The following is a 12,646-nucleotide window of genomic DNA, read 5'->3' as shown; positions in this document are numbered from 1 at the left end:
TCTTAGTATTCAACGCACTCATAAGAAAGTTTCTACTATTCTTGAATACCTAGCATATTAGGATTATTTAAGCAAATTACCATGCTATTTAAGACTCTCAAAATAATCTAAGTGAAGCATGAGAGATCAATAGTTTCTATAAAACAAATCCACCACCGTGCTCTAAAAGATATAAGTGAAGTACTAGAGCAAAAACTATATAACTCAAAAGATATAAGTGAAGCACATAGAGTATTCTAATAATTTACGAATCATGTGTGTCTCTCTCAAAAGGTGTGTACAGAAAATATGATTGTGGTAAACTGAAAAGCAAAGTCTCAAATCATACAAGACGCTCCAAGCAAAACACATATCATGCGGTGAATAAAAATATAGCTCCAAGTAAAGTTACCGATGGAAGTAGACGAAAGAGGGGATGCCTTCCGGGGCATCCCCAAGCTTTGGCTTTTAGGTGTCCTTATATTATCTTGGGGGTGCCATGGGCATCCCCAAGCTTAGGCTCTTGCCACTACTTGTTCCATAATCCATCAAATCTTTCACCCAAAACTTGAAAACTTCACAACACAAAACTCAGCAGAAAATCTCGTGAGCTCCGTTAGCGAAAGAAAACAAAAGACCACTTCAAGGTACTGTAATGAACTCATTCTTTATTTATATTGGTGTTAAACCTACTGTATCCCAACTTCTCTATGGTTTATAAACTATTTTACTAGCCATAGATTCATCAAAATAAACAAACAACACACGAAAAACAGAATCTGTCAAAAAACAGAACAGTCTGTAGTAATCTGTAACTAGCACAAACTTCTGAAACTCTAAAAATTCAGCCAAAATAGGAAGACCTAGAAAAAAAATTATTGATCATAAGAAATTGGAATCAACATCATATCACGTTCTGATAATTTTTAACAATTGTTTTCGTGAACAGAAAGTTTCTGGAATTTACAGCAAGATCAAATAACTATTTTCCAAGAAGATCCTATAGGTTTAACTTGGCACAAACACTAATTAAAACATAAAAAGACATATAACCAGAGGCTAGATCAAATATTTATTCCTAAACAGAAGCAAAAAGCAAAAAAACTAAAAATAAAATTGGGTTGCCTCCCAACAAGCGCTATCGTTTAACGCCCCTAGCTAGGCATCCAGATTTCAATGATGCTCACATGAAAGACAAGAATTGAAGCACAAAGAGAGCATCATAAAACACGTGAAAAACATATTTAAGTCTAACATACTTCCTATGCATAGGCATCTTATAGGCAAACAAACTGTCAAGGCAAGCAAAAACTAGCATATGCCAGGAAGCGGAAAGAAACAATAGCAATCTCAACATAACGAGAGGTAATTTTGTAACATGAAAATTTCTACAACCATATTTTCCTCTCTCATAATAATTACATGTGGGACCATATTCAAATTCAAAAATATAGCTATCACATAAAATATTTTCAACACGATCCACATGCATGCAAAGTTGACACTCTTCCGAAATAGTGGGATTAACATTAACTAAAGTCATGACCTTTCCAAACCCACTTTTATCAAAAATTTCATAAGATTAAATATTCTCCAAATATGTGGGATCTAAAGTTGACACTCTTCCAAACCCACTTTAAATATTATTTCAAACAATATTATCAATCTCATATTCTTCATGGGGATTAAATAAATTTTCAAGATCATAAGAAAAATCACCCCAATCATGATCATTGCAACAAATAGTGGACACAGCAAAACTAGCATCCCCAAGCTTAGGGTTTTGCATATTATTAGCACAATTGACATCAAGAGAATTTATAGTAAAATCATTGCAATCATGCTTTTCATCGAAGGAACTATCAAGCATGGGTGCAATAGCACGATCTCATTTTTAACATAAGGAACTATAGCAAATTCGTCTTCATAAATATTGGCATCATGGCCATAAGAATAGCAAGCATCATGTTCATCAAGGGATATTTCAACCAAATCATCGGAATCATCATTATCTATAGATTCATGCATATCATTATTTTCTTCCAAAGCAACGGTCATTCTTTCAATAAATTCTTGGACATAGACATTATGAGCAAAGTTTTCATTGCAATAATTAAGTATGACGGAATTTTCAGATTTATTGAGAGTAAAATTATACTTTTCAATCAAAGAAGCAACTTCATGAGCACCCTTAAAAACTACAAATTCTTCAATTTGTTCGATATCATAGTAACTATAAATACCCTTTGCATAAGAAGATAAGATTTCATTATCATTGAACTCACATAGGTAGGGAAGGTGTTTTTTAGGGTTCTTAGAGCAACAAGTAAAATCACACATTTCACAAAGATTCCAAGCATAGCATAGCAATTTGTTTATTTGATTCCATAAGAGTCTCCCTTTTTCAGACAAACGGTGACATACAAAATGAGCATGCTCATCTAAAGATTTCCCATCAACTAGGCTAGTTGGGGTTTCAGCACGAGCGCATAAGGATCAAAGATGATCCAAGTAGAACACTTTAAGTGGATCCATATCAATAGATTTTCAGCAAGCGAAGATGCAAGCATATAGAAGGCACATGGAAACACAAGGTTGAACGGAGGAAGGGCGAATAAAATGGCAAGGGTGAAGTGGGGGAGAGGAAAACGAGAGGCAAATGGCAAATAATGTAATGCGGGAAATACGGGTTTGTGATGGGTACTTGGTATGTTGACTTTTGCGTAGACCTCCCCGGCAACGGCGCCAGAAATGGCTCGTTGTCGGGAGTCCAAATCTTGACTTGACCTTGCGTAAGCCTCCCCGGCAACGGCGCCAGAAATCCTTCTTGCTACCTCTTGAGCACTGCGTTGGTTTTCCCTTGAAGAGGAAAGGGTGATGCAGCAAAGTAGCGTAAGTATTTCCCTCAGTTTTTTAGAACCAAGGTATCAATCCAGTAGGAGGCTACACACGAGTCCCTCGCACCTACACAAACAAATAAATCCTCGCAACCAACGCGATAAGGGGTTGTCAATCCCTACACGGTCACTTACGAGAGTGAGATCTGATAGATATGATAAGATAATATTTTTGGTATTTTTGTGATAAAGATGCAAAGTAAAGTAAAAGCAAAATAAAAGGCAACGGCAATAGCTAAGTGTTGGAAGATTAATATGATGGAAAATAGACCCGGGGGCCATAGGTTTCACTAGTGGCTTCTCTCGAGAGCATAAGTATTTACGGTGGGTGAACAAATTACTGTTGAGCAATTGACAGAATTGAGCATAGTTATGAGAATATCTAGGCATGATCATGTATATAGGCATCACGTCCGAAATAAGTAGACCGACTCCTGCCTGCATCTACTACTATTACTCCACACATCGACCGCTATCCAGCATGCATCTAGAGTATTAAGTTCATAAGAACAGAGTAACGCTTTAAGCAAGATGACATGATGTAGAGGGATAAACTCATGCAATATGATATAAACCCCATCTTGTTATCCTCGATGGCAACAATACTATACGTGCCTTGCTGCCCCTACTGTCACTGGGAAAGGACACTGCAAGACTGAACCCAAAGTTAAGCACTTCTCCCATTGCAAGAAAGATCAATCTAGTAGGCCAAACCAAACTGATAATTCGAAGAGACTTGCAAAGATAACCAATCATACATAAAAGAATTCAGAAGATTCAAATATTGTTCATAGATAAAATTGATCATAAACCCACAATTCATCGGTCTCAACAAACACACCGCAAAAGAAGATTACATCGAATACATCTCCACAAGAGAGGGGGAGAACATTGTATTGAGATCCAAAAAGAGAGAGGAAGCCATCTAGCTAATAACTATGGACCCAAAGGTCTGAGGTAAACTACTCACACTTCATCGAAGAGGATATGGTGTTGATGTAGAAACCCTCCGTGATCGATGCCCCTTCCGGCGGAGCTCCGGAACAGGCCCCAAGATGGGATCTCACGGGTACAGAAGGTTGCGGCGGTGGAATTAGGTTTTTGGCTCCGTATCTGGTAGTTTGGGGGTACGTAGGTATATATAGAAGGAAGGAGTACATCGGTGGAGCAACGTGGGGCCCATGAGGGTGGAGGGCGCGCCCAAGGGGGTAGGTGCGCCCCCTACCTCGTGGCTTCCTGGTAGCTTTCTTGACGTAGGGTCCAAGACCTCTAGATCACGTTCGTACCGAAAATCACGTTCCCGAAGGTTTCATGCCGTTTGGACTCCGTTTGATATTCTTTTTCTACGAAACTCTGAAATAGGCAAAAACAGCAATTCTGGGCCGGGCCTCCGGTTAATAGGTTAGTCCCAAAAATAATATAAAAGTGTATAATAAAGCCCAATAATGTCCAAAACGAAAGATAATATAGCATGGAACAATCAAAAAATATAGATACGTTGGAGACGTATCAGTCCCCGGCAAGGATCTTGCAGGGGGCCTTGTGGCTTTCCTCGGCAAGGATCCCGCCGAGGGTCTCCGTCTTCTGGTCCTCATCTGATCTCATATATCCATGGTCTTGACAAAGATCTGCATGCCATCGCAGAGGTGCCTCCCGAGCCTCGGTTCCAACGTAGTCGGTGTTGGAACCTGCGGGCTCAAGGGTGGCTCACTCTGTTGGCGTTGGGCGCGCCGCTCCGGCAAGGCTCTTGCCGGGGCTGCTGAGGCTGCCCCGGCAAGGGTCTTGCCGGGGGAGCCTGCTTCGCCCTTCTGCTCTTTGTGTTCTTGGCCTTGGCGTTGCCTTGGCCATCTTGGGCTTCGGCTTCTCTCCGGCTTCCCCCCCTTGCCCTGCTACGTGTGGTCGCGGCGCGTGGCTCTGACTGCCCGTGCACAAGTAAAGGGGTCAAAAGGAGAGCCCCTACTTTTGTACACCGACACCCCCACACGCCCTATAACACACAGACTGCGTCACGTCACCGCGTGCATGCATGTGGGAATCTTTTTGGATTTTTAGTTTTTAAAATGTTTTATCTCTTAAATGAAAAATCCGGTTGAAGATCCGTTTTCACCATTAAATCCCTCGCGACGAGATCTTCGAAACTAGATCTCATATCAATATATTTTGACGAAATTTTTTTTGGGTTAAAAGGTGTCATGTCTATTGCACATGAATTGCCATGATGTTTACACTGAAGTTGCCATGATATGTTTCAACTATTTTCTTCTACATTTAAAAGTAAATTTTGATATATTATAAAACGAGAATTAAGAAACTAGACTTGTCATGCACCATAAACTAAAATTGTCACGATACATGCACTTAAAATTGACATGGTTTATACAAAAAAATATTTTCATGGTCAAAGTACTGGAATTGCCATCATAAAAAAACTAAAATTTCCATGCTGTACAAACTAAAATTGCAACATGACAACTTTAGTTTAAACACTATGGTAACTACAGTGTAAACATAATGGCAACTTTTGGGCAATTTTTTTCGTGGAAACATATCAACATGAGGTCTAGTTTTGAAGATCTCGTCGAGACGGATTTAATGATGAAAACGGATTTTTAATTCGATTTTTAATTAGGAGATAAAATATTTTTAAGACGAAAACCAAAAAGATTTCTGCTGATGTCATCTATTCATACGTGGCAAAATGAGTGGTGATGGAGGCGTGTGGGCGATGTGCAAACGCCCACACGTGTGGGCGTTAATTTTTTCGTAAAAGTTTTGGTATAAAAACGCTGACATGAACACAGGATAAGTGACTGGGTAATCTATGTACTCTGCAAAAAAGAAAAGAAAAAATCTATGTACTCTGTAAGTAACATACCAAACACAGAAAGTGAATACGGTACGGAGAAAAGTTAAATTCTATTACAACAGATGACACATGAACATATCAGAATGGGAATTGGACTTGCACCCTAATATACACAGGAAACACTGCATTTCTTGCACTCGCTATATGCAGGGAGTCCTGCATTTGACCTCTATCCAACAACAAACCTAGCGGTTGATATCTATGTAACCAGCCTATGAAAGCAATTTTTCAAGGGGCAAAGGGTTATAGCAGCTGATACAAGTGTACAACTGTTCGTGGTACAAGTGATTACAACATATATATATGTACACTTCTTCTTCGGTACAATCCCCCTAGACACTTCGACGGCTCAGATCATCCCGTACCCCTTCATAAAAAAGGCACGATTGTCTTTCCAACCCCGTCGGACCCACGCCGGCTCCCGCGGCGTACACCAACGCCAAAAGTCTGATGTGTGTTAAGAACTTATTCTTCGACCTCGCTACATACTGAGACCCACAATGAGCCTACTATAGGCTAAAAAAACTCTTCACAAGACGAATTCTCCACGATAAAATTGGACAAGCAAAAGAGGACATTGGCCCATGATGATCTATATCTCACTTTCAGAAATAGTGCTGGCAAATGGTACATTGTTCAAGGTTTTAAAGGTTTAAAAGGAACTACAACAATCTCTTTGGCCCTTATGACTAGTTTCTATCAATGTTGTGTAGTATGCTGTTTTTTTTTAATTTTCTTATCACATAGTGCTTTACAAGGCATGTTCTAAAAAAGACTTTTAAAGCACAGCTTATACAAACATTCTAGAAAGGGAATACCTAGAACCCATCTAGATGACATATAATTTGGTCTCATTCACTTTGAAAATAAGAACAGATACAACCCACGTCAGCACACACGCATCTTATAGTATCATATCCAATGACTATAAAAAGGTGAATGAGACCAAATTATATCTCATCTAGATGAGTTCTAGCAAAACTGTTCTAGAAAACTAATGAAAACACAACATATACTAACAAGTTTTTGGACTACTTATTCGAGTAAATTTATGTGGTAAAGTCAGGCCGTGGCCATGAGCTGACGAGTATGACCGAGGAGTTGGATAATTTCGGTGGCTCTCCGTGTGCGGTGGGGGTCGACGCACGTCGATTATGTGCTCCGTGCTAGTGCATTCACGCCAAACTGGACTTCCGGCCAATGCAATTTGCAGATCGAAATGGAGCAAGCTGTATCCTGTAATGCAAGCCGACCTGACCTGCATGCATGCATGCATGCATGTGCCGGCCATCTCGTCAGTCCTTGGCAGTTGGCATAGTAGCATGCTCGTCCTGTACCCAAGAAGCATGGAACATTTCTGATGAGATCCAAACACCACACTGTCACCGTTCCTTTCAATGGCCTTATCCTCGAGGTTGACCGGGTTGTCCTCGCAGTCCTCCTCCTCCTCCTAGTTTTAAGCCGCCCTGGCGCGCGTACGTAGCAACGCAGCAGACTGCCTCCGCTCTAATCTCAAGCTGTGAACCATGGCCGTGCCATGCGTCCGCCTCGCCCTCCTCCTCTGTTTGATGATCCCAGCCACCGTCGCCTCACCTCGGAGCCTACGCAAATCCCCAGCCAACGCGTCGGCGTCGCGGCCGACCGCCTTCTTCGAGGTGGACCGCCCGCCACGCGGCGGCTCCGGCCGCCGGTGCTCCACGCTCCTGATGTCCGCCTCCTTCGGCTCCACCTTCGACAAGCCCCCCGCCACCGCCGCCTACTCCCCGCCGCGCTGCCTCCTCAAGGCGGGCGGCCGCGCCTCGGCCATCTCCCTCGCGGTGCTCGAGTGGCGCGCCGCCTGCCGGGGACCCCAGCTCGACAGGATCTTCGGCGTCTGGCTCGGCGGCGCCGAGCTCCTCCGCGGCAGCACCGCCGCGCCGCCGCCCAACGGCATCGTCTGGTCCGTCTCCAAGGACGTCACCAAGTACGCGTCCCTCCTCGCCGCCGCCGGCAACTCCACCTTCGCCGTCTACCTCGGCAACCTCGTCAACGCCACGCTCACCGGCGTGTACCATGCCAACGTCACGCTTCACCTCTACATCCGCCGCACGCCGACGACCAAGCCGCCGCCCGCCATGGCTCCCGCCGACCTCATCGTCCCGATGTCGCGACCCCTCCCTCTGAACGGCGGGCTGTGGTTCCCGATTCAGAGCGCCGCCGACGTCGCATCCAAGAGCGTCGCGCTGCCATCCAACACCTACCGCGCGGTCCTCGAACTCTACTTCTCGTTCCACGAAGACGACGAGTTATGGTACAAGAACCAGCCCGGGTACCAGAACGGCCCGTTCCGCGAGGTCACCGCTCGCGTCGACGCTGTCCTCGCCGGCTCCGTGTGCCCGTTCCCCGTCATCTACCCCGGCGGCATCCACCCCCTCCTATGGAGGCCAATCGCCCCCATCGGCTCCTTCAACCTCCCCACGTACGACATCGAGCTCACGCCTTTCCTTGGCAAGCTGCTAGACGGCAAGGCGCACGAGTTCGCGTTTGCGGTCACCAACGCCGTGGGCGTGTGGTACGTCGGCGCCAACCTCCACCTCTGGCTGGATCCCGGGGGCACGTCGACGACGGCGGGCCTCGTGAGCTACGCCGCGCCGCCGGCGAACACGACGTCGTCCAAGTCCGACGACCCCGTCGACACCCACTACCACGCGACGGCGAACCGGCTCGTCTCCGCCACCGGGTGGGTCAAGTCATCGTACGGGAATATAACGACCAACGCCACGCGGACGTTCGCCCTCGAGTACCTCCTCACCTTCGAGACGCTGGACCTGACCATCGTTGCGGACACCGGCGTCGTCGCCACGGACGGCGCCGGCGGCGTCCTGTACTCGGCGCAGACGCACGGGAACTTCCCGCTTGGCTGGGTCTATCAACAGAATAGTCTAACCGTCACGCACGGGTTGGAGGAGACGACGGTGGCCGCCGGCCAGTGGTCGTCGGCGCCGCCGTACCAGTCGTTGCGCATCACACAGAGCAGCCTCGTGGAGGACGAGGAGGGAGGCGGCAAGTCATGGGGCGTCCGGCAGACATACAGGTACAACGCCACCGACGGGTGCTACTTCAGAAACGTGACCAGCAGCAACTACAGCGTCGTGTCGGACCACTCCAATGAGTTCTGCGTGAAGGGGGCGGCATCCGCCGAAGTTGGCGCTGTCACGGCCGCGCTACTGGCGATGAATCTTCCATAGTTACTTTTAACTTTTCCCCGTACCGACATTTGGCAACTTCAAGAGATTCTGGGTTTGAAACGTGAACCTTTGTGGAGAACGGATTGTTGCTTTAAGATGTGTGCCATGACATGTCAGGATCAAATCCCAACAGACTTAGTACTTGATGAGATATAAATCGAGTCTCATAAGATTTTTCAACCGAAATGCAGGGCAATGAGTCGGTTCATGCGACTCAGTACTCACTACTTTTAAAGGGAACAGTGGTACTTTGCTTCCACATGAACACACAAGTCAGAAGTTGAAAACGCCGTGCATACACCTAAAGTATCATGCACATAAAAGTGTCGGTGTTTATGCTAACAACCCATCAAAGAAAATAAGATAGTAAATTGTTCGTCGGAGAGATCTTTGAACTTGAACTTATTAATAAAGGGCGGGCAAACATAATGTTTACATATATTTTCAAGGATCTGTCTATGTCACATCTAGATGTGAGATAATAACATTGACATCCTCCTACATCTCGTTGACAACTCCATCTGCTTCCTTCCTCCCTTCTAAATTCATGTTGTTTACACAGGTCTATTTGTTTGTCACGGCCCATGGCCCTGTTTGTTAAATTTCACTCCTAGAGATGAAAAAAAGGAAGCTAACTGAACAAAGAAATAAAAGACAAAACTTCAGTTTCTTCAGTTTGCATATTTAGATAGTGTGCACTCGTCCATGTGCTCCGGCAAATGGAAAACTACTAACTGCACAAATAGCAATATATTTTGAAGTTAGAACTACCCAACCAGCCATCTTTTTGATAAAAACAAACATATGAGACAAACCTAAACTGCACATATCTAGCTGCACATACTCTTTCTTCAGCAAATCCTTTCTCACACTTGAAAACCAGATGCTTTGTACACACACAAAAAAAATCTCTGTCTTTTACTGATGCACAAAATGTTGCAACATCCGACGATAGATACCTCAGAAACTTTGGTAGCTCAAAGGGCAGTGTACTTTATTCCAGAATAACACAAAATTGGGGAACTCTTTAGGGAACAGTTACTAGTTACTACACTACATAGACAATGCCAGCCCAGCTGGCATTCTGAACGTGTCTATGTACAGCCTGATCAAATATTATAGGCCTCACTTGGTTGCCAGCTGAATTTGTTGAGACAATAAAATTGCCAGCAGAATTTGTTGAGACAATAAAAAACTACTGACTGTGAACAAGTATACATCTAATTCAATTTAGAAGAACTAAATCCCTTTGAAGAGTAAAAACTAACAAAAAAACCATATCTATCAAACATGATATTAGAAATCTGCCACTGATCTAAAAACGCAAGCTGATCCCATGTGACTACAGCCAGAAAAACATCACAAACATCTGCTCGAAGAGAGAAAAAAGGGATCTAGCCACATAATCTACCCACCCCACTGAATCCTCTGTGAATCTTACCATCTTAAAATCCCCACACATTTGACACAGATCTGCCAATTGGGGCGAACACTAGATCAATGGGTAGACAAGATGAACACAAGAAGAACAAACAAAAAGGAAAATGGGAGCGGAAATTCTCACTCCCGGAAAACGCCGTCGCTTGGAGTAGAGGAAGCCGAGTGGACCGAGGAAGAAGAATGGGCACCGCCTCTCGCCATGGAGTCGAAGGACGAGGAGGGAGGCGGCAAGTCGTGGGACGTCCGGCAGACATACAGGTACAACGCCACCGACGGGTGCTACTTCAGGAACGTGACCAGTAGCAACTACAACGTCGTGTCGGACCACTCCAATGAGTTCTGCGTGAAGGGGGCGGCATCCGCCGGAGTTGGCGCTGTCACGGCCGCGCTACCTGCAGTGAATCTTCCATAGTTACTTTTAACTTTTTCCCGTACCGACATTTGACAACTTCAAGAGATTCTGAATTTTTTTTTTTTTGAGAATCACCGGGTGGCAGCTCCCCCACCTGAATATATTGCTCAAGGGACTGCCGTGGCAGTGAGTACAGAATTACATAGGCACGGTGCAACGTGCAGAGAGGTAGGAGCGCCACGAGAAGACGTCCTCCTTGTCTTGTGAAAGCACAAGACGATGAGACCAGAGGTCCAAAGCAGAAATAAGGTTCCTCAAGGTTATTACAGAGCTTTGATCTACCGATCGAAAAACCATGTCATTACGTGCTGTCCAAGTCATCCATAGTAAAGCCAAGAGGACCGAAGGCCATGCCGTGGTAGGGAGGTGAGGAGGAGTAGAGACGTCCCATAAATCTGCGATGTCGCTGGAAGGTGGTAGGAACCCCAGCCGTTGCCAAATTCTATTGGCAAGAGGACATGTGATGAAGAGGTGGTTGGAGTCTTCGGTTGTCGTAGCACATCGAGGGCATATGTCTGAATCGATTATATGCTTGTGTGCAAGGTTGACTCTAGTGTTGAGACGGTCTTTGAAGAGTAGCCATGGGAATACTTTCAGTTTCCGAGGAACCTTGGCACTCCATATGAGAGGAGCCATGAGATCGTTCTCTGGCCGAGCCATGAGGACACCGTATGCATGCTTGGTGGAGAAGCAAATGCCATGTCGTAGGAACCATTGATCTTCCCTCGCCGATTGCATGAAATCCTGCAAAATAGCCACAAGCGACACAAGCTCTTGTTCTGCCGTGAGGGAGAGGCGATTACGGAGGTTAGCTTCAATACCAAAACGCAAAATGTTAGCCACTTTAACCAGCTGTAAGGTGGAGTGTGAAAAAAGGTGGGGAAAGGTGATAGCAAGGGGTTGAGAGACCAGCCACGTGTCTAGCCAAAAATAAGTATGTGAACCACTATTTGTGAGCACGAAGGATATATTTTTGTAGAGTAGGGATTTGCTGTGAAATTGTGCGGCACAGAAAGGAAGTTTGCGGGGGAGAGGAGACTAGGGCGTTCGGATGTTGAAGATCAAGCCACTCAAGCCAAGGTGTTTGTGCAGTGGAGAGAGCTTTGGCGGCAAATTTCATAAGAAGGCAGTTGTTTTGAACATGTAAGTTTTAAAGCCCTAGACCACCGAATTTTTTTGGTAAACAGACATTTTTCCAAGCAGTAAGTGAAGGAAATATGCCCTAGAGGCAATAATAAAGTTATTATTTATTTCCTTATATCATGATAAATGTTTATTATTCATGCTAGAATTGTATTAACCGGAAACATAATACTTGTGTGAATACATAGACAAACAAAGTGTCACTAGTATGCCTCTACTTGACTAGCTCGTTGATCAAAGATGGTTATGTTTCCTAGACATTGACATGAGTTGCCATTTGATTAACGGGATCACATCATTAGAAGAATGATATGATTGACTTGACCCATTCCGTTAGCTTAGCACTTCATCGTTTAGTATTCTGCTATCGCTTTCTTCATGACTTATACATGTTCCTATGACTATGAGATTATGCAACTCCCGTTTACCGGAGGAACGCTTTGTGTGCTACCAAACGTCACAACGTAACTGGGTGATTATAAAGGTGCTCTACAGGTGTCTCCAAAGGTACTTGTTGGGTTGGCGTATTTCGAGATTAGGATTTGTCACTCCGATTGTCGGAGAGGTATCTCTGGGCCCACTCGGTAATGCACATCACTATAAGCCTTGCAAGCATTGTAACTAATGAGTTAGTTGCGGGATGATGTATTATGGAACGAGTAAAGAGACTTGTCGGTAACAA

General features: G+C 44.7%; 1 protein-coding gene across 1 annotated transcript; it reads left to right on the top strand.

Annotated features, from left to right (window-relative positions):
- Positions 1–7,165: 7,165 nt before the first annotated feature.
- On the top strand, positions 7,166–9,149 carry LOC123096007 (peptide-N4-(N-acetyl-beta-glucosaminyl)asparagine amidase A). The gene has a single exon (XM_044517586.1). The coding sequence runs from the start codon at positions 7,269–7,271 to the stop codon at positions 8,967–8,969; it is 1,701 nt and encodes a 566-aa protein (XP_044373521.1). The 5' UTR covers positions 7,166–7,268; the 3' UTR covers positions 8,970–9,149.
- Positions 9,150–12,646: the final 3,497 nt, after the last annotated feature.

This window comes from Triticum aestivum, chromosome 4D, assembly GCF_018294505.1.
Source record: "Triticum aestivum cultivar Chinese Spring chromosome 4D, IWGSC CS RefSeq v2.1, whole genome shotgun sequence".
Lineage (NCBI taxonomy): Eukaryota > Viridiplantae > Streptophyta > Magnoliopsida > Poales > Poaceae > Triticum > Triticum aestivum.
Note: the sequence above shows the minus strand (reverse complement) of the source record. Positions and strands in the feature narration are given on the sequence as shown.